This window comes from Ylistrum balloti, unplaced genomic scaffold (assembly GCF_031769215.1).
Source record: "Ylistrum balloti isolate Yb309-2 unplaced genomic scaffold, AGI_CSIRO_Ybal_v1 Utg370222, whole genome shotgun sequence".
Taxonomy (NCBI): Eukaryota; Metazoa; Mollusca; class Bivalvia; order Pectinida; family Pectinidae; genus Ylistrum; species Ylistrum balloti.
In genome coordinates, this window is record NW_026782186.1 from 489156 (window position 1) to 512544 (window position 23389).

At 38.2% G+C, this 23389-nt stretch overlaps 2 protein-coding genes across 2 annotated transcripts in view; one reads left to right on the plus strand and one right to left on the minus strand.

Annotated features, from left to right (window-relative positions):
- Nucleotides 1-14956: 14956 nt before the first annotated feature.
- Nucleotides 14957-22996, minus strand: LOC132551858 (uncharacterized). Its single transcript, XM_060216000.1, has 2 exons — nucleotides 22989-22996; nucleotides 14957-16070 (listed from the first exon to the last, which is right to left on the minus strand). Exons 1-2 carry the CDS (start codon nucleotides 22994-22996, stop codon nucleotides 14957-14959), a joined length of 1122 nt encoding a protein of 373 aa, XP_060071983.1.
- LOC132551868 (ultra-long-chain fatty acid omega-hydroxylase-like) overlaps nucleotides 22808-23389 on the plus strand; it is a 32193-nt gene continuing 31611 nt past the window's right edge. The window contains exon 1 of the mRNA XM_060216011.1: nucleotides 22808-22927. The gene's annotated coding sequence lies outside the window, so the exon portion shown is untranslated. The remainder of the gene's footprint in view (nucleotides 22928-23389) is intronic.

Consider the following 23389-nt stretch of genomic DNA (forward strand, 5'->3'; position numbering starts at 1 on the left):
ATACCAGTGATCTTTCAATTTTTCGAGATAAAAGCACTCCAGTTTGTTCTAAATTTCACTTTCAAACATTATATCTGTTAGTGCCTCGCCATGTATTTCTGGAATTGGTAAAGTGGCCCTGTTAACAATTATTTGTTAGGCGTTCATGCCTAAGGCTACGAATTGTTGTCTTGTCAATAAAACGACAAATTTTCATCAGATAAATTTGTTGGAAGACTTATATATAAGTGTCTCTAATATCTGATGGCGATGAAAAAAATATACTGCAATATCATTGATTTTCATGAGGCATTTATTTTCGTTGATTTCGTGGATATTCTTAGTTCACTAATTTATATGTCCGCAAACTGTTCAAATTAGTATAAGTCATTAGCCACGGAATCAATTGTTAACGAAATCGCAATGTTTTGTAAACCAGGAAAATTGAGCACCACAAAACATACAATTTGACAGTTTATGATATCATAAGTGCGATCCTCTCCGAGTTTTACTCCCAGTTATTAGTCAGAAATATTTATATAGCTATGTAGACTGGAACGTGTCGTACAACACATGCTGGTTAACAGTGGTGTTCATTAAAGTACATCACGTTGAATACTGAGACGGTCTCTCCGAGTTGTACTCCCCGTTATTGATGATACCTATTTAAATAACTACGTAGACTAAACCTTATCGTGTTAAACATGCTTGAAAACAGTGGTGGTCAACAGTAAAGACATTATCTTAAGTTTTTTTCTGAGTACACCATCCTTGAAACTATTACGGTCTCTCCAAGTTGTACTTGACGTTGTTGGCGCTACTGATTTACATTGCTTGTTAGACTAAATCCGTCTGTGTAGAAAATGTTAAATGCCAGTGGTTGTCAATGTCACTTACCGCCCAGTAACCGAATACCGGTTTGTATTTCTGTTTCCATTTTATTTATTTATTTTTTAATATTTTAAGAACAAATAATTTTCAAACCCATCAGTCCCGAGTTTCATATTCTTAGTGGTATAGCAAATCATATCTTTTAATTGGATTACAATACGGGTCAATCTGAACCCAGGGTCATATACATTTATATTTATATCCGGGTTCAGCCCTAATTATCTATCATAATATTTACACAGGGAACCGACGCCGATTCCACTTGTACTTGAAGAGCTCGAACTCTCGGGAATATGACAGGATAAACACCGATTCTTCTTTACTCTCAATTTCTTTTTGTTATTTTTGTTCTGTCATTTTCATTTATGTATACCTCACAGAGAGAAAAAGTCAGAGTTCACTTTAGATAGCAGGACCCGCGATACCTAGGTTGGTTTGAGCCTTGGCCACGAACCTCAGGTGAAGACAGGCGAGTCATTGCTGGTAAAGTTGTATTCTTTGGCGAGACACTTTATCCTAATTGTGCTAATAGTCAACTGTTGTAATAAGACACTCAAAATGACTCAGAGGGCAAAAAAAAAACAAACAATAAGTTCTATGAACATTTAAAGAGTATAACAGGACAAGCTGTTCCGGAATGGCAAGCGTCTTCTACTTCATCGACGAGATCAACGACATTAATGGTTAATAACTGAACTTAGAAATGTCTAACATATTCTCAGGAACAGGTTTCTAACGAGATCAAGATCAAGGTGTGGTAGTTCATGAGGTACCACGTTCAATTCTTGAAATCAACATCATTATTTTCCATAACAAAATCTGAATATTAGGTCACCAATGTATTCATATTATATTGAACTCTCTGATTGGTAGCAACGCTGTAGCAAATGAAGCCAATTATTCACTATCGGGATTTTTCATTAACAATAACATATTTCATTATTTACGAAAAATACCGAAGTTTACCGATTGTCTGTAAAAAGTTGAATTTTATCTGAATTGGTTTAAATTTATTCTGCGACAAGTTTTTGGTAATACAACATTTATATCATTCGTGTTTGTGTTTGTTAAGTTTACTTGAATACGACTTTTCGTATGAGTTATTTCTGCATTAATGTTAGACCGTATATTTTGCAGTTGTACCGATTATCCCCGCAATAATTCGTTAAGATACGGAATCTACGGCTTTGTGTTAGATTATTCCAGAACCGGGATGGTACAGAGAGACGGAACCTTATTAAGGAAATCCCCGATACCACGTGATTTGGTCACCTTTATATTTGGAAACAAACGTAAGTCCATCCAGGGGAAGAACTCTTGGAAGTGTCATGTGTCATAAGTGCTCGGGACATATGCAGATTTACATATTCCAGTATTTTACTCGTGATCACTCACGTTCGCGGAGGAATATATAAACGTTTTCTCGTGTAAACAATTACACAAAGTAATTGCAGTTTTACTCTGGGGAGTTCACATCATACTGTAGCAAAATATACAGGATCCATGGTGTGTTACAATAGTTCACATGTCAACATAAATCACAGAAAAAAATATTCACTTTCTCCATTTTAATGTTAAATGGTAAATATTAAAACAAAAATTTGACAAAAAGTGAAAACAAAATATTGTGTAAATTGTATATACAGATATGAGGAGTGTTGATGGTTAATCTTTTCTCCGGAAGAGGATGCACGGCAAAGTGCATTACTCAGGGAATTTGTCGAATTGCTTGTTCTGTTGTCTGTAGGCGATGTGTTTGTATGGTTGTAACATGTGCGCGGTGATTAAGAAAGCTATACACACAACACATGTTAATTAACTGTCGATTATAAATCATCACAATAGCGGATTATGGATGCTGTACAGTACACACCGGGAGGGAGGACACCGCCTTGTGTTGTGTCACATAGAAAATATGTAATGTTTTTCTGTCGCTTGTGAAACAAATATGTATGATTAATATACTGTGACATTTTAGTGTTGATGTCACTGTAAATATTTGGTATTGGGTAGGTTTCACGGTCTTGAAATATTACTGATACAACTTATCAATTTTATTACTCTCGTCAGATCAACGAATTTAATAAATATCTATTTATACTTAAATTTGTGCATCAACTTGCCTCCCAACTTTATATCTTTCTGGTTGTAAGAACTTATCTACCATCTTTATATCTTTCTGGTTGTAAGAACTTGTCTCCCATCTTTATATCTTTCTGGTTGTAAGAACTTGTCTCCCATCTTTATATCTTTCTGGTTGTAAGAACTTGTCTCCCATCCTTATATCTTTCTGGTTGTAAGAACTTGCCTCTCAACTTTATATCTGTTTGGTTGTAAGAACTTGCCTCTCAACTTTATATCTGTTTGGTTGTAAGAACTTGTCTCCCATCCTTATATCTTTCTGGTTGCAAGAACTTATCTCCCATCTTTATATCTTTCTGGTTGTAAGAACTTGCCTCCCAACTTTATATCTGTTTGGTTGTAAGAACTTGTCTCCCATCTTTATATCTTTCTGGTTGTAAGAACTTATCTCCCATCTTTATATCTTTCTGGTTGTAAGAACTTGCCTCCCAACTTTATATCTGTTTGGTTGTAAGAACTTGTCTCCCATCCTTATATCTTTCTGGTTGCAAGAACTTATCTCCCATCCTTATATCTTTCTGGTTGTAAGAACTTGCCTCCCAACTTTATATCTGTTTGGTTGTAAGAACTTGTCTCCCATCCTTATATCTTTCTGGTTGCAAGAACTTATCTCCCATCCTTATATCTTTCTGGTTGTAAGAACTTGCCTCCCAACTTTATATCTGTTTGGTTGTAAGAACTTGTCTCCCATCTTTATATCTGTTTGGTTGTAAGAACTTGTCTCCCATCCTTATATCTTTCTGGTTGCAAGAACTTATCTCCCATCCTTATATCTTTCTGGTTGTAAGAACTTGCCTCCCAACTTTATATCTGTTTGGTTGTAAGAACTTGTCTCCCATCCTTATATCTTTCTGGTTGCAAGAACTTGTCTCCCATCTTTATATCTTTCTGGTTGTAAGAACTTATCTCCCATCTTTATATCTGTTTGGTTGTAAGAACTTGTCTCCCATCCTTATATCTTTCTGGTTGTAAGAACTTATCTCCCATCTTTATATCTGTTTGGTTGTAAGAACTTGTCTCCCATCCTTATATCTTTTTGGTTGTAAGAACTTATCTCCCATCTTTATATCTTTCTGGTTGTAAGAACTTGTCTCCCATCCTTATATCTTTCTGGTTGTAAGAACTTGCCTCCCATCTTTATATCTGTTTGGTTGAAAGAACTTGCCTCCTATCCTTATATCTTTCTGGTTGTAAGAACTTGTCTCCCATCCTTATATCTTTTTGGTTGTAAGAACTTATCTCCCATCTTTATATCTTTCTGGTTGTAAGAACTTATCTCCCATCTTTATATCTTTCTGGTTGTAAGAACTTGTCTCCCATCCTTATATCTTTCTGGTTGTAAGAACTTGCCTCCCATCTTTATATCTGTTTGGTTGAAAGAACTTGCCTCCTATCCTTATATCTTTCTGGTTGTAAGAACTTGTCTCCCATCCTTATATCTTTTTGGTTGTAAGAACTTATCTCCCATCTTTATATCTTTCTGGTTGTAAGAACTTATCTCCCATCTTTATATCTTTCTGGTTGTAAGAACTTGTCTCCCATCCTTATATCTTTCTGGTTGTAAGAACTTGCCTCCCATCTTTATATCTGTTTGGTTGAAAGAACTTGCCTCCTATCCTTATATCTTTCTGGTTGTAAGAACTTGTCTCCCATCCTTATATCTTTTTGGTTGTAAGAACTTATCTCCCATCTTTATATCTTTCTGGTTGTAAGAACTTATCTCCCATCTTTATATCTTTCTGGTTGTAAGAACTTATCTCCCATCTTTATATCTTTCTGGTTGTAAGAACTTGTCTCCCATCTTTATATCTTTCTGGTTGTAAGAACTTGTCTCCCATCTTTACATCTTTTTGGTTGTAAGAACTTGCCTCCCATTCTATATGTTTTTGGTTGTAAGAACTTATCTCCCATCTCTATATCTTTCTGGTTGTAAGAACTTGTCTCCCATCTTTATATCTTTCTGGTTGTAAGAACTTGTCTCCCATCCTTATATCTTTCTGGTTGTAAGAACTTGCCTCCCAACTTTATATCTGTTTGGTTGTAAGAACTTGTCTCCCATCCTTATATCTTTCTGGTTGCAAGAACTTGTCTCCCATCTTTATATCTTTTTGGTTGTAAGAACTTGTCTCCCATCCTTATATCTTTCTGGTTGTAAGAACTTGTCTCCCATCTTTATATCTTTTTGGTTGTAAGAACTTGTCTCCCATCTTTATATCTGTTTGGTTGTAAGAACTTGTCTCCCATCCTTATATCTTTCTGGTTGTAAGAACTTGTCTCCCATCTTTATATCTTTTTGGTTGTAAGAACTTGTCTCCCATCTTTATATCTTTTTGGTTGTAAGAACTTGTCTCCCATCCTTATATCTTTCTGGTTGTAAGAACTTGTCTCCCATCTTTATATCTTTTTGACGGTAAAATTTGTTTAAATCAAATCAATACACAAGTACTAGCAGCAATATGATCCGGATATTATTTCTCGTATCCGTTTTGTTTATCACACGAGCAGGTTTCTATCTGGAATGTTCAAGGTGACCGTAGACTGACCCACACACTCCTTCTAAGTATAATGGGTACACTCTCAAACTGTTGATGTGTTTAGCAGTTCCAAGTCTGTAGAATTCTCTCCAAGAATAATGGGTACACTCTTAAACTGTTGATGTGTTTAGCAGTTCCATGTCTGGAGAAGTCACACTGTTGTATATAAACAATGAATGATCAATTCATGAAATCAAACATAAAGTCACTGAACCGTGAAATATACTGTTCTGTTAAAACATACTTTGGGATTTAGGCCAAATGCGGTATATAAGTTGTTTTTTGTTCATACGTAGAGAGTAGCGAGATACGCGAGAACGAGATTGAATGGTTTCTTTCTTAATGCCAGAAAGAAGAAATACTGAACCTTCTAGAAAAAAAAAACAGAAATAGAAAAAAAATTATGTTAAACAGGAATCCATAATTCAAATCTTTATACATAATAATACCTATGTAAGAACAAAGATCTCAAGTAAAGAGGAGTTTTTATCAATAATTTGTAGTCGTCTCTAAAAAAACAGGAGAGAACCAAACAGCCATAACATAATACAAGGATAGGGGGCCGTTATAGCCCCGTTGGTAGAACGATGGTCTCACGGCCTCAAGTAAAGATACGAGGTGCGTGTTTGGACGCTCTCTACTCGTGGCAGTTTGTGTTTCTAGGGAAGACGAGAAGGACATTTCTATGCTGACATGTCTGTGTGCTTGGGAAAGACGCGTTACCCTAACTGTTTTAGATGTCAAGCCACGGGCCTCTTGTATGTGGTTTATTGGGGTAGCCACCAGTTATCACAACAACACATTGTATCTAAACGACCCTTGATCTTCGAAGGACAATAAACTAAGTAATATTGAATTTGACCTTGACCTCTATTTTACACGTTGACTTGTTTATTGTGATATATTCATGAAATTACTGTTACAAACGTATTTTTTTTTATAAAGTTTTGAACTACATTTCCACGCGGAGCAATTATTTTGGCGTATGTCATCACGGCTTATCATCATATCGTCCATATAAGGTAAAAAAAAAGGCAGAACATCGAACTGTTAAAGATTCTACTGTCTGAAATTCATACATGGTCAGCGTATTAAACTCTACACTGTATTTTGGCTCCGGACTTTCTTAATCCTGCCAATAATTAGATAACGAAGTGATGTCACTGTCATTGTATTGTGTCTTAACCACGGAGACAGACCATCGAAATAGAGACGACGTGGAAATGTCTCTTTCCTTCAATAAATCCTACATACGATCTTATGATAAAATTATCTTAGATTCGTTTCCATTTGATAAGTGATTTATGAAACTCGTCACACTTTTTAAATTTTAGCTTGTAAATGTTTAATTCATAAGTCTTGGTCTAAAAACTACATATCAAAACAAGACTCAAGTAAGATCCTATATTTAAAGTTTGCATGATGGTCTAGCATTAACTCAGTGTTAATCTAGAGTGAATTTACAGTAGAATATTTACCATTTCCACTGTTTGCCCCTCGATAAACTAACCAGGAGACACGACAGTTTATACCCCAATAACTTTAGTCTGGAACAGCCTCATCACCACGCATGAATATATGTAAAACGCTGTCGATTTACTAGCCTAGTTCGCGCCGTTGACCGCATCACACATGTATAGTGTATTCCATCCGCAATCGGATAATTTCTTAAAACACGCCGAGTCATATTATACTGACTGATTATCTATAAAAAAAGATGATATGAATTTATGTAAATGTTTTAAAATATAAAACAAAGTTGTTTAACTGAAATAAATATGTTTGAAATGCGGGAACTATTTTCTGTTATTGTTTACGAGAGAAAGGGCGGGACTTAAAAGAAAATATTGTAAATATAAGTATTAACCTTTAATTTTGTTTAGTTTATGAGCTCATAAATGGAATGGAGAACGAGATAAATTTAGCGTAAACGCTTAAATATACGCAGTCCGGACCACAGGACAATAACATGACGTCATTTTGGCGCCATGCTGTCCGACGTTACGTCAACGCGATGTACGTCGCCTCAGGTAACAAGCATTATAGCTTTATGTCAATCATCTAGCTGACTGTGATTTTTTAGAAGCTTTTCTGGTATGTAATTGTTAGAGGACGTCATTCTAATTGTGTGTCACCCATCTTTCATTCATATTGACAAGTAATACAATCTAACCGGCTTTCAAAGGTTAAATGTACGTCAATTTGAGTATAAAATTGACAGCTTCCTTTCCACGATTTCAGCAGACTGAATAACGTCCATCAGACAAAATCGCTAAAAAGAGCGTTTGTCTTCGGTCAATATTGTGTTAACCAGATTGAACAGAATACATCTCTATATCCGGGGTTTTGTTTGTAATATACATCAACCGTCCACCCGAGACACAGGATAACTGTTACACTTGTCAAAAGCGCAGTGCTTAATCTCGGGTCTGTCTGTCCGTCTGCCTGTCTGTCTCCTCCCCCACACATCCTCACCTTTATCTCTCTCTCCTTGGTCTATTCAAACAACGATGTTGTCTTGGAAACAGCATACGATGACGTCATCAGTGACATGTGGTTACCTCATTCCGGGATATATCACCTTCAAATTTCCGAATTTTTTATCTGCAGTCTGTCATTAACGTCGTGCATTATGTCTCTCATCGGCGGCGTATACCAAAACTCACGTGCAGGAACCATAGCGTGTAACTTGCTTGATGCCCCGCTGATTTGACCAGCGTTTGTTGTTATGTTAAACAAACCTGTGCTGTATAGGAAGTTCGTATACTATGCGGTCGTGTATTTAAAAATCCCAGAACGTGACTATAGTAGCAGTGCCAAAGGACAAAGCTGCAACAGCCTAAAACTGCCCGTTTATCAATTCATAAAAGCACACACCGTCACAGTTTGGGGCGCCAAATGAAGGATTCTTTTTACAATTGTGTTGAATTGTCCATTTACTTGGGGCTGCCTTTGCTGTAGTTTTACCCTCAGGAAAGCACGCCGTTTTGTTTTGTATAGATGGTTGTTGTGTATGGCTGTTTGCTTATAACCGTTACTTAAATGTGACTGTTTGCACTTCGTATACAGATTGGACAGCGGACATCACGTGATTTTTTAAAACATATTATCCCCACGAGCAGTCAGTATCATTTTGACCTCAGGATAATAATTATTTTCTCTATCATTGACAAGAAGACACGCGTAATGATAAAGATAATTGTTCAGGTATCGTATTAGCATTTCGCTGAAGTGATGAGAAATTTTTGCTAATATGGGTTCTTATATTGACCGATTTGATTGATAAATACAATGTGTTACACGATTCTCGTCTGCATGGACAATACCTATTTATAAACTTACGTAAAATGTTCCTCTTTTCAAATAAAAACAGTACCTTTTGATAATAATCAAAAATTAAAACTCCATATATTTGGACCCGGATTTTGCATCAAACCAGCTAGACGTTTCACCAACAGCAGCACGTGTGCACAGCTGCAGGGAACACGTGTAAGGTGTGGTTCGTAAAGACGAAAATAATTGCAAGAGTTTAAACAAGAGTGCAAATGAGATGTCTTTTGAAGTTGTACGACTGAGAGCTACATTTTACACCGATGTGATACAACGATATCCTAATAATCGCCACATGTTGTGTATAACGAGATATGGGCGCAAGATACGGTGGTTCCAAATTTTCTTTTTTCCTCTTTTTTTTATAAGTATTATCAACATCTCGAGTTAGATACCACTGTCTCGGTGATAAGGAATGCTCGTCCCGCGTACCCAATATAGGAACAAAGATAACAAGTATAACTAAAATAGCTCCAACTCCCTCACCTCTAAATGTATGAGTGACCTTCACCTCTAAATGTATGAATGATCTTCACCTCTAGATGTATGAGTGACGTTCACCTCAAGATGTATGATCAACCTTCACCTCTAGATGTATGAGTGACCTTCACCTCAAATTGTATGAGTGACCTTCACCTCTACTTGTATGTGTCACCTTCACCTCTAGAGGTATGAGTGAACTTCACTGCTAAGTGTATGAGTGACCTTCACCTTTAGATGCATGAGTGACCTTCAGTTTTAGATGCATGAGTGACCTTCACCTCTAGATGTATGAGTGACCTTAACCAGTGGTTAATACAGAAGACATACCCGGTATGATATTCACGAGGGATGAATACAGGGGACATACCGGTATGATATTCACGAGGGGTGAATACAGGGGACATACCGGTATGATATTCACGAGGGGTGAATACATGGGACATACAAGGGGGTGAATACAGGGGACATACCGGTATGATATTCACGAGGGATGAATACAGGGGACATACCCGGTATGATATTTACCAGGGGTGAATACAAGGGACATACCGGTATGATATCTACCAAAGGTGAATACAGGGGACAATACCCGGTATGATATTTACCAGGGGTGAATACAGGGGACATACCGGTATGATATTTACCAGGGGTGAATACAGGGGACATACCGGTATGATATTCACGAGGGGTGAATACAGGGGACATACCCGGTATGATATCGGCCAGGTTATATACTAAGACCATACCTCGTACTTTATACTGAAGATGTGTCCTATATACTTACCAGATATGTATATTGAAGATGTACCTGTAATGGTATTTATCAGATTGTTTTGTATATTTAACACTTGTCAATGTGATACCTTATTATGTCAGAAGGGGAATTAACTCCATTCCGGAATTTGGTTGTTTTTGTTATCATTGTGTACAAAAATCCGGATAAATTATCCGCGACGTATTTCAGAAATATAATACAGATTGAAGCGATATAAAATTGCGATAGCTGAACCTTGAAGATTAGATTTAACGTTTTATTTCAAGCAAGGGCGTCATTTTGCATTAAAAATCTGTGTGTCCGGTACGATATTTACTAGGGGTGAATACAGGGGACATACCGGTATGATATTTACGAGGTTTGTTTACTGTATCTGCTGAAGATTCGCTCTTTAAGAACTCCGTTTAAAAGAAATCGGTTATTCCCCGTCCACAAAGAGTTAATGGATGGATACCACAAAAATACGGAGGAAAGAAGAGAAATATGTTACGATAGGATTACAGAGCGTGCAGCATACCGATTTTAGTCTATCGCTCATAATTACAGAAAACTTTTGATTCCGGAGTGAGTAGCCATTAATTGTACCGTGCGATGATGTAGCGAAAGTTTTAACTATATTGCCAATGCCGTCGCTGAGAGGAAAACTAGGCTTGTTATATGCCAAAACCGATAATATCTTGCCAATTTCATCCCATGAATTCGCTAGACATGTTATTACCAGTGCGAATAGATACTCTAGTACTACACAAGTAATTATACCTAGGTATGTGTATTAGTTTCGTCTATCAGAGTGGAATAGGGGAGGGGGAGGGACAGTATGTTAAGATGCGGGCCTTGAGAAGAGGTGTTCGGGAGGAAGCATAGGTACACACAGGAACAAGGAAGCGAGAGTATTTCAGCGTGTTAGACCACTCAGGTGAAACTGGTACACCTCAATTCTGCAGTAAAATTGTGTAGTCAATTAATTAGTTGGTGGTGTCTGATCTTTATTAATTATTTTGTTTGTTTTTTTTTTTATTATTCGCTATTCGCTATTGTGATTATTCACAGGACAAGATGGACAAAAGAACTCTGAAATTAGGATCTGAACTGATGTGTTCTGTACCGATATATAAACACTTCCTGTAAATCTTCAGAGAGCGATTCTCTGTATGTAAATGTTTTGCCGTTTTTCAGTTAAGCCTGGCCAAAAATATTGTTAGCTTTCTATCGCCAATTTCTAGTTCAATATCTAATGTGATAAAGCGTATTTCCAAATCAATGGTTATCAATTCTGCCTTGTATCAGGGACTTTTCTATTTGAGAAATCAAAATGTAGAATTTATCGAGTTTCCTCTGCATGTTATAATTGTATGACAAAACTTTAGTCGGAAGCATTCAGTACATTTTACATAAAACCCATTGAATTATGATTACAATCGTTGCAATTCTCTCTTCTGATAAAATTTGAAATTTAGCTCACGTTGGTAGAAAGGTCAGAAATCGCCGATACTTATTCATTATACAACTTTCTACAATGCGACTGTAAGAACAAAGATAAGAATTAACGGAATCTAATCCTGTTTGTGGTAACTGTAAAAAGTCAAACTATAGCAACAATCGGCGAGAATTACATTCATTCAGTTAAGTTGATGACTAATTAATGTTTTTATATTGCCGTATATCCGGAATAGAAATCAAACGTTTTAATGATGTAAATAATCCGTGTCCACGTGATTCTTCTCTGGATCGTTAAAGTCACATAACCCCTTAATGAATACAGAGAGATGCGATTCCGCTTAATGTTTGAAATAAAATACACACTTAATAATTAAGCTTAAAGATTTCACAACTTTCTCACCAGTTCTTTTTTACTAGATAAAGGTTTCCTCCACAGAAGGCCTGTAAGTATTCGACCAACCCTCTACACGACTTCAGGTTTCTATAACTTATTCTGAAAGTCTCTCTGCCGTGAGCCAGAGCGCATGAAGTACTGATTACAGCACGTGTAGATGCAAATCCCTACTTCCGGTATACCTTATATAATGAAGATGGAGTCACGTGCGGAATGTCTTCCTCTTCCACTGCCGTATCAGCTGTATCAGGGTAAGCGTACACGGGCAATACGTTTACAGACACGCGATATTTGGATCATTTACACGTGCGCTGTGGAGTTTCTGTCGTGGCCTGCCGTCGTGTTGTACGTGCATTGTTTCAAAGAAGAAAACTCGGTGGTACATGCGTTTATGGGATGTCTATCGTGTGATGAAATGACAAATAGAAATCTGATTTAGGAGAAACTTCTCAAAATATATTCAGGTTTCGGATTTCAAGTTTTTTACGTCAAGATTGAATTTACCTGGATAACGTTTTGATTGTGTATTCCAAATCCACATACATCTAGCATTTTACACATTAGGATTATCCTACAGCCACTGAGTGTCACGTCGATCTGAGAGTTAATACAATGCTCACTAGTCATTGGTCAGAACATCGCACATTCATTTCTTACTTGTTATACATTGTATATGCCTTCCAACCTTCAGAAAATGTTTCACAACACATAAACGTTTAGTGTTTTATACGACATACAATATGTTATTCTATAAATCTGAATATAAATTTCCACCACAAAGTTTCTCTATGGATGAATTATTTTATTATATTGACATTGCTAAATAAAAACATCGATTCAGAAAATGCTTTTATATCTGGTAGACATATCCAGAAATTTGAGTTTGAAGTTTTGTTACATGTTTCTGATTTTTAGATTCGATTGAGGAAATTGGTCATTTGTTTTGATCAGTTGCCTTTTGAAATAAATTACGATGACTAAATGACGTCACGTGATTGACTTAGCGGTAAACAAAAGGTTCCGTCCGCCTCAAAACCTATCCTACATTGGCATGGTCCAGAATAAACACGTGTAATGGACGTTCTTTTGAAATTATTAGGTCTATAAAATTATGAGGCTTGTGCACTTCCCCATCAGAGTGTTGACTTTTCTTTCGACATTGTTCACCTCTTACATGTAGGTAGGTATCAAAATGAATCGCCTTAGAATCACTGACGAGTTCTAGGAGGATGAAACAGCTGTGTGATGCAGTTTAATTCCTTATTTTGCTCTACTCTATCTTCTGTATGTTAAAGATACTATTCACATACGTTCCACAGGTAAGCTCATTCGATTTACCTTATATCGCGGAAGTTGTTTATTATAAATTCAGTGTGACGTCACCACTCGCGTAAAATCCTCTATTTCCGATTTAGGTAGGTATTTCGATTTAAAGAATGAAATGGTGACTCACGCATGGATAAAGATAAATCTTCGTGGCTATCAAGCGGTGACAGCAATGTTTACTGTCTAGAAAGGGGTGGGGATGGGGAGGGGGGCATGTACATTCCCATGTCACCACATGGCAGACATTAGACAGCTGTTTGTGCTCGGAAGTACACCCGACAGGTAAGGGTTACTAGACGAGTCTGTGTTTACGTTATTGCTAAGAAGGGAATATTCAGCTCAAGTTAGGATTTCAAATTCACAAAAGGATATATTGATATCTACTGTTATTCTTCTTGGATACCTCGGTTCACCATATTAGCAAACATACGATATTCAATTTGTGGAGATTCTGTAAAATTCGATCTAGCAAGTAGTCACACAAAGCAACGAAATTCCGGCGATCACAGCAAAAACTACCAGCGAACAGCGCGCATACATTTACCAGGTACTTACTCCCAAAACAGTTATGATTCAGTCAGTAACTGAGCTCCGGAATCCCAACGGTGCTATATTTAGTCTAATGGTAGTCAGATTTTAAGATAAAAAGGGATGCAAGGTAGTAAGGATGTGCTGTAGTCAATTCGGCCACGCTTTGTTTCACACTCGGCACACTATTTTTGGCTTTACAGTACACGGGATGACAGTACAGCCGAAAAATGGTCGATTCCTTACCATCTCGTACACCACGTACGTCAGTACTAGTAACACTGGTCATTTGTCTGATGAAGGTGAACGTGTAGTCATCAAAGCGTCACACTCTGATCTTCTACTGGTTGTGTTATAAGATGAAGGTGACCTTGTAGTCATCGAAACATCACACTTAAATCTTCTACTGGTTGTGTTATAAGATGAATGTGACCGTGTAGTCATCGTCACACTAATCTTCTACTGGTTGTGTTATAAGATGAATGTGACCGTGTAGTCATCGTCACACTCTAATCTTCTACTGGCTGTGTTATAAGATGAATGTGACCGTGTAGTCATCGTCACACTCTAATCTTCTACTAGTTGTGTTATAAGAACTTCTATTCTATCGAAATAACCGACACGAAGAAAATATTACGGAAACTGATGTAATTTCTACAAGATTGGAATAAAGACATAATTTATATATACCTGTAGATTGTATTGTATGTAGTGACAGTCCGGTTAGAGAACCATTGGATGGTAAGGTGTGAAGGGAGTGACAGCGTGGCTATTTTATATAGAGTTAGGATATATATATCAAATCAGATGTCGTTTTACACGTAATTAATAAACTTCACATAACCGGAGTGATTTGACGTTTGGAAATCAATATAAATCAAAACAATTGGGAAAAAGTCAAATTGGAACAAAAGTGAGATTTAATTAATGACATTTTCTTTGTTATTGTGTATTTCATTTCATACAGATAGATTTAGTTGTGTAATCTTGTACTTTATTTATAAACATGAAACTGTATAGATGCTCATAATATTGTTTAGTTTGTTTTTGTTTTTTTTTTTTGGGGGGGGGGGGGGGGGAGGGGGGTTGTTGGGAGTGGAGATCGGGAGTGTTGTTGGGGGTGGAGGTCGGGGGTTATTGGGGGTGGAGGTCGGGGGGGGGGGGGGTTGTTGGGGGTGAAGGTCGAAGGTTGTTTGGGGTGGAGGCGGGGGGGTTGTGGGGGTGGAGGTTGGGGGTTGTTCGGGGTGGAGGTCGGGGGATTGTTGGGAATGGAGGTCGGGGGGTTGTTGGGGTGGAGGTCGAGGGGTTGTTGGGAGTGGAGGTCGGGGGATTGTTGGGGTGGAGGTCGGGGGTTGTTGGGAGTGGAGATCGGGGGGTTGTTGGGGTGAAGGTAGGGGGTGTTGTTGGGGGTGGAGGTCGGGGTATTGTTGGGGGTGGAGGTCGGGGGTTGTTGGGGTGGAGGTCGGGGGGTGGAGGTCGGGTGTTGTTTGGAGGTGGAGGTCGGAGGGTTGTTGGGGGTGGAGGTCGGGGTGATGTTGGGAATGGAGGTCGGGGGGTTGTTGGGGGTGGAGGTCGGGGTGATGTTGGGAATGGAGGTCGGGGGGTTGTTGGGGTGGAGGTCGAGGTCGGAGGGTTGTTGGGGGGTGGAGGTCGGAGGGTTGTTGGGGGTGGAGGTCGGGGTGATGTTGGGAATGGAGGTCGGGGGGTTGTTTGGGGTGGAGGTCGGGGGGTTGTTGGGAGTTGAGGTCGGGAATTGTTGGAGATGGAGGTCGGGGGTTGTTGGGGTGGATTTCGGGGTGTTGTTGGGGGTGAAGGTCGGGGGTTATTGGGGGCGGAGGTCGGGGGGGGGGTTGTTAGGAGTTGAAGTCGGAGGGTTGTTGGGGGTGGAGGTCGGGGGGTTGTTTGGGGCGGAGGTCGGGGGATTGTTGGAGGTGGAGGTCGGGGGGTTGTTTGAGGTGGAGGTCGGGTGTTGTTGGGGTGGAGGTCGGGTGTTGTTTGGAGGTGGAGGTCGGAGGGTTGTTGGTGTTGGAGGTCGGAGGGTTGTTGGGGGTGGAGGTCGGGTGTTGTTGGGAGTGGAGGTCGGGGGGTTGTTGGGAATGGAGGTCGGGGTGATGTTGGGAGTGGAGGTCGGGGGGTTGTTTGGGGTGGAGGTCGGGGTGTTGTTGGGGTTGGAGGTCGGGGGTTGTTTGGGGTGAAGATCGGGGGGTTGTTGGGGGTGGAGGTCGGGGGTGTTGTTGGGGATGGAGGTCTGGGGGTGTTTTAACCAAAGAGAGGTCGGGGGGGGGGGTTGTTGGGGGTGGAAGTCGGGGGTGTTCAAATGAACTAACACATCCTACCTGCAGATTTAGAATTTTTAAATTCATGTCGTTTTCATTGTTTTATTACAATATTGGAACACGAACCAATATCTACATTCCACTCAAATAACAACACTTTGAACAGGAAACGTACAGCGCATGTCTGGATTAGGATGGTTTTAAATGTACAAGGGGAAATAACTCCAACACATCTAATAACCGCAACCTTTCAACAAAAAGGACGGAACAGCTGTATGATGTAGGATCACTGACGAATCCTAGAAGGACGGAACATCTGTATGATGTAGCATCACTGACGAATCCTAGAAGGACGGAATAGCTGTATGATGTAGCATCACTGACGAATCATCGAAGGACGGAACAGCTGTATGATGTAGCATCACTGACGAGTCCTAGAAGGACGGAACAGCTGTATGATGTAGCATCACTGACGAGTCCTAGAAGGGCGGAACAGCTGTATGATGTAGCATCACTGACGAGTCCTAGAAGGACGGAACAGCTGTATGATGTAGCATCACTGACGAGTCCTAGAAGGGCGGAACATCTGTATGATGTAGTATCACTGACGAGTCCTAGAAGGACGGAACAGCTGTATGATGTAGCATCACTGACGAATCCTAGAAGGACGGAACAGCTGTATGATGTAGGATCACTGACGAATCCTAGAAGGACGGAACAGCTGTATGATGTAGCATCACTGACGAGTCCTAGAAGGACGGAACAGCTGTATGATGTAGGATCACTGACGAATCCTAGAAGGACGGAACAGTTGTATGATGTAGCATCACTGACGAATCCTAGAAGGACGGAACAGCTGTATGATATAGCATCACTGACGAATCCTAGAAGGACGGAACAGCTGTATGATGTAGGATCACTGACGAGTCCTAGAAGGACGGAACAGCTGTATGATGCAGGATCACTGACGAATACCAGAAGGACGAAACAGCTGTTTGATGTAGCATCACTGACGAATCCTAGAAGGACGAAACAGCTGTTTGATGTAGCATCACTGACGAATCCCAGAAGGACGAAAGAGCTGTATGATGTAGCATCACTGACGAATCCTAGAAGGACGGAACAGCTATATGATATAGCATCACTGACGAATCCTAGAAGGACGGAACAGCTGTATGATGTAGGATCACTGACGAGTCCTAGAAGGGCGGAACAGCTGTATGATGTAGCATCACTGACGAGTCCAAGAATGACAAAACAGCTGTATGATGTAGCATCACTGACGAGTCCTAGAAGGACAAAACATCTGTATGATGTAGCATCACTGACGAGTCCTAGAAGGGCGGAACAGCTGTATGATGTAGCATCACTGACGAGTCCTAGAAGGACGGAACAGCTGTATGATGTAGCATCACTGACGAGTCCTAGAAGTACAAAACAGCTGTATGATGTAGCATCACTGACGAGTCCTAGAAGGACGGAACAGCTGTATGATGTAGCATCACTGACGAGTCCTAGAAGAACGAAACAGCTGTATGATGCAGCATCACTGACGAGTCCTAGAAGGACGAAACAGCTGTACGATGTAGTTTAATTCATTGTTTGGTTCTACTTTATCTGATCTACGATTGTAGTAAGATGCTGTTTACTTCTGTACAATCGTCCTATGATATTGCTCCATCATTTTATTTTTTATCTATTTATTTTTTGTTACACTACTTCAACCAATTCGCCCGACTTCTGATTCTCATACATTATTCAATACCATGGAGATTTTCTTTCTTCTTTTTTCTTGAAGGAATATAACTTTTTCAATTTACGTACAAACAATGTGGAGAAAATACAGTTTCCCCGTCGCCGAAAGTCTGTTGGAGACATTAACACCTGGAGACAGTTTTTCGAAAGTTAATTATAGCAAAGACAAGAAAAAAATCTTGAACCTTTCGTTTTTCCAGTGATTTTCGGGACTCGAATATTTCAGTCCTGGGCCCATGCATTTCCTGTGGGACTCACTTACATGACGAGAACCAACTTTATCTCGTTGTGACTGAACTCATCAAAGTTTTAGAAACGGTGCTCTGGGCTTACCAGGAATAATATGACACTGGAAAAAACTGTTCTGTACACATATCTACTCAACGTGTTGTGGGTAAATATGGAATGAAATGGCAATGTAACAGAGATGAATATGTAGGAAGTATTTGATCAGGATTACAAATTTTGAAAAACTCAACCAATTTGCACTTATTAATAATGCTTTAATATGATATGAGATTTGTGGTTTAGTTACCCCATGCATTTTCAGCACTGTTACCTACAGCTGTTAAATAAAGTGGCGTCCTCCGTATCACTGACACGGAATCAATTCTAATGAAGATAACTAACATTATAGCGTTTGAATCAAAACACAATTTGGTATCACAATTATAAAGTTTGCCGTGTTTCTAATCAAACAGGTGAACAACACTGACTTAGGTGTTTCATCAGCATGTCATTCTATGTAAGTTGATAACGTTCAGTTATGAATGGTGTAAAATTCCACAGAACCATACACGAACATGTATGAAACACTTAAATAATTATAACTACTTCTGACGTCACATGAAGGAGCTGTCAAACTTACAAACATATTGTATGTATTTATGTTCAATTTTCTTTGTGAAAGTTTACCTTAGTGATGTTAATTATTTTTACGGCGTTCTGTTCGAGTCCGAGAAGAAAATTCAAAATGTCGATTGTGATTAGTCACCTCAGTGGTTTACAATTTTAGAAACCCCTGTGTCCACAGGAAACATCGACGAGAAATAATCATTGTTCTGAAATTCTACAGCCTAAGTGATCAAAATTTCTATTCAGGTGTGCTTTACATACAACAGCCGCCATACCAAACATTGGATTGTAATGATGCATTTCTTAGAAATGAGAGGAAAGCGAGCTTCAAAAATAAAATATGTTCTGATTGGTCAATCTTTGTCGAGCAATCTGGATTAACCATTTAGAATTCAACCTCAATTATGGGCTTTAAGGTTCCCGAAATATCTCTGTGGTCCGTGCCCTATGAAAGAAAAGTACAAAAAAATAATATTCGGAACGATATATATCTATCGGTATTCGTTTCTTATAATTTTTTAACACGCTTCGAATTGTGCACCCCAGTGTGTATACATTTTGGAGACCTTGATGTGGCGATCGGACACGGTGAAGTGAAGATGACGAGTGTGGTACCGTATTATTCGGGGTAAGATAAACAGCTACACCGGCACCGTCCGATATTTTGACCATTAGATCAACATACCTCGGGAATGATTTAGCCTAGTGAATGCACAGCTACACCGGAACTGCATTTGTCGTCATCTATTTAGGTAAGAATCATCTAACGACATATTGAAATAGTACTGGGCACTAACATTACATTAAACTTGAAAACATGTAAGAGTTCACTGAACAGGGGTACTTCAGGTGATTGTTAGCAATGTATACCGCTGATCGGGGTAGAAAATCTTAACAAAACGACCAAACTCCCAGCCATCGTAAAAATACAGTAGATAGTGCCACTTTGACTTCAGTCTGGATCTCAAGATAAATTCTTTAATTTGTCGATCCGTGGGATAATTCAACGACTTCGTACTAGGATTCTGAGAAATTCTACATTGTGGCCCGAAATTTGAAGCTGACAATGCTGTAATGCCGTGTGTAGGCCTAGATTACATAGCCAGGGTATCAGTGTGTAGGCCTTGATTACACAGCCAGGGTATCAGTGTGTGGGGCTGTTTTTTGACACACCGTTGTCAATTCTGTTTCTGATCAATACAGCTACACATTCCTTAAAGGGACTGAATGGTTCAATACTCTTTTCATAACTGATAAAAAAATGTATAAAATTTAAATATTTGTTAAAGATTGTGTACTTTTTAGGCTAAACCTACTCAGTACGCATAGCCTATTGCGACGGCCTTTCAGACAAAATTTACCGATCCAGGCCTTCTCATTGGCTGAAATATCGAAAAGAGTTAGAGCCCTCTAGCGGCAATTTTTTGCGTAAATAATGCCGCGACCCTCAAAGCGCTATTTTAAAAGCATCCAAAATTAGTTTATTTTTTAATAACAATACGATTACTATATATTTAAAAAAAGAAGCACAGTGTGGTTGAACTATTGATAAATTTTTAACAATATGTTTTACGGAATTATCTACCTGACGTAAGCGTACAGAACACTGTAAGTGCGAGTTGATAAGAAGCTAGTCTGGGGGCTTAGTTTGAATTATCAACTAACAACACTTATAAACAAACAAAACTTACAAACAGAACATCAATTTTGTTTTAATCCTTGTCGTTGTGGCAAGATCGTTTTAATATATAACATCACTTTAGCTCATTAGACGTCACCAAATTGGACTATTCGTCCCACGCGCACACCCGCCGATATGACACTTTTTCGGGATTTTCACACCCACCGCCATGACACTTTTTCAAGTTTTTGAAGATAAAAAGTTTGCGCTTCGTAGGCAAGTTTCATTTGGTGCTCATGATTTATGAATAATATATTTTTAATACTGTACTGATCATGATGTTGACTCTGTTATAACTTATATTTTTTGTCTTTTAGTTTTATTTGATGAAGGTTGTTTGTGCTGATTTCTCAAGGTTTGTTAATGTGTATCAAAGTTCCTTGAAATGAAAATATTCCTTCAAACAAAGCGCGTATAAAGAAAGCCCCAAAATATTCATGTTTATAATTAACAATTAACTGGAACGAAATATTTCCATAACACATTTATTCATTTAGTGTGTCATGGTGACATTATCTAATGCATTGGAGATCAGAAATAGTAGTAGCTATAGTGAAAATATTGTAAATTTTGTATTTATGGAAGTCTGGTTTAATCTCAAAGAACTATGTCTTTATAGACATAATTACTGGAAGAAAAGTCTAACCATGATACTTCAAGGAAGATAGGCATGTAAATACATTGAATGTAATTACTTACACTTTTATCTGTCTGAAATGCTGTGTACACCTTATTTACTTTCCTCAACTACAAATATAATTATAATAAGTAAGGACTATTACTTTGCAATACATTCAAAATAAAGAAGTAGGTATAAAGTCCTTTCGATTTGTCTAAATCCTCATATTGATAGGATAGTAATTGCAACATATTGGGTATTTCAAAGGTTTTATTTAGTCAACTTCATCATAGAGCTATTTATCATTTGGCTTGTTGGTAATAAATATATGGTTGTGTGTATTTTGTTATTTCTTTACCTATTTTGATTTGTTCACATTATTGTCGTCAAATTTGAAATAAGAATTAAAGAAGATATAAAATCACCTAAAATTAAGAAAAACAGCCTCTGGTTCTCTTATTTTAGTAATTTTTGCATTCCAAAGTGTAGGAGTATGGGGAAAGTAATATAGCTTAGCGGTTATTTATGAACATTTTTCAAAACGTTTAGCCTCTCAGTACTTTCAGTACTTTGATTGTTAATTGTAATATTTCAAAGTTTGCAGAACTGTTGTATTAACAACATCCAAAAATTCAAAATGAAATAGGAGCGACCCGTGTTTCATATCATTATCGTTCAGAGAGTGTAAACAATGTCTTTGTGCATGCAATTTTATATTCAGATTAATTCAAATTCATCTGAAGTGTTAAACAAGAGGTCATTTTACAAAGTAGAATTGAGATATGGCCGGCAAATTCAGTTTTGGCTAATGACATCATTATACATAGTAAGGAATCGTATCAATACAGCAGGTTAAAATGAGGCTCTGAAAGGTCACATGATGAACTCTGCTATCCCCATCAAAACAGCAATAGATGGCAGACCCAACAGCAAGTGTTGACAAGTGTTAGTTTGAAGCTGATAAACTTTATAAATTTCTCTCGTGAGAGTGCTATAATTTTGTGAAGAGTCTAATTTTAAGTAGTACAATGCTTATTCGAAATCAAACCCATGGGCAAAAATAACGAAATCTAACCATTCAGTCCCTTTAAGGAATATCATAACTGGTCATGCCTGACTGAACGGTGTGGTGTTTGATGAAATGAATGACTATGACCTACTTTCAAGGTCACAGGTTGAATACATGAAATCTTCAAATGAATCTTCTCAGTAAAGGAAAGGCCAATCCTGATGATATTGGGCCTTAAGAAAATATATCAAATGAATGACCTTGACCCACTTTCAATGTCACAGGTGTGAAATGTGTTAAAATCTTGGAAGAAACTTTTTATCAGTAACAAAAAGGCCTATGGTCATGATATGGGACCTGTGGCATGTTAGGATGAAGTGCTACCAAGTTTGTTGAAATGAATGACCTTGACCCCCTTTCAAATTACAGGGGTAAAATATGTTTAAAAATCTATAAACAACTTCTCCTCAGTAAGGGAAAGGCCAAAGATATTGATATTTGAGCTTTAGCATACTTGGTAAAAGGAGTACCAACATTTTTGAAATGAATGACCTTGACCCACTTCCAAGGTCACAGGGACCCGATGTGTTTAAATCTTGAAAGAATTTGTCCTCAATAACCAAAAGATCAGGTCTTGTCTATGACTTCTATAGGTAAAATTTACAGCCAATCAAATGGCAAGTCTAGATTGTATGTGTACTGCAGATCTAGCATAAACATCAGCTACACAAGTATAAGTATCACTTAGATTATATACACCATAACTCAGAGTGTCACTATGGTGCTATGTACATATGAGAGATCCAGGATTTTACACCAAGGGTGTAGGTTTGTGTGTCTGAGGCTGAGGAGATTAAGGATTCACTATGTAACATTTTCAACTAAGACACTGACCTATTTATCATAAAAGGTATCAGATGCTGAATCCATATGAGAAATATTCTCACGCGAGATGTGAGTGGATCACTTACCTTCCCATAGGCGAGTTAAATGTACAACCTTGTAATTTAAATCTTAAGGTTTCAGTTTTCAATACTTTTGATCTTGAAGAATTGATACTTTCTTGTCATCTGAGTACAAGTTGTATTGAGTCCAGGCGGAGGCCAGGGGCATTGTATAAAATTCTACGAAATCTGTTTATGCTGTCAAATTTGTTATTGAAGTTTTGATTTGTAACCAAACTACACTTAAATAAAGTAATTTGAGCATAATTTTATTAAATATTTCATAACTTAATGTATCTCAGAGTGCAGTAATGAGTAAACAGCGTTCTGATGGGACAATGTTAAGATATTCTGGTAAATGAAATTTTTTGAATGAAAGTAGTAATTCTAACCTCCCTTGATGTTGTCGTGGCTCATACGAGATACAA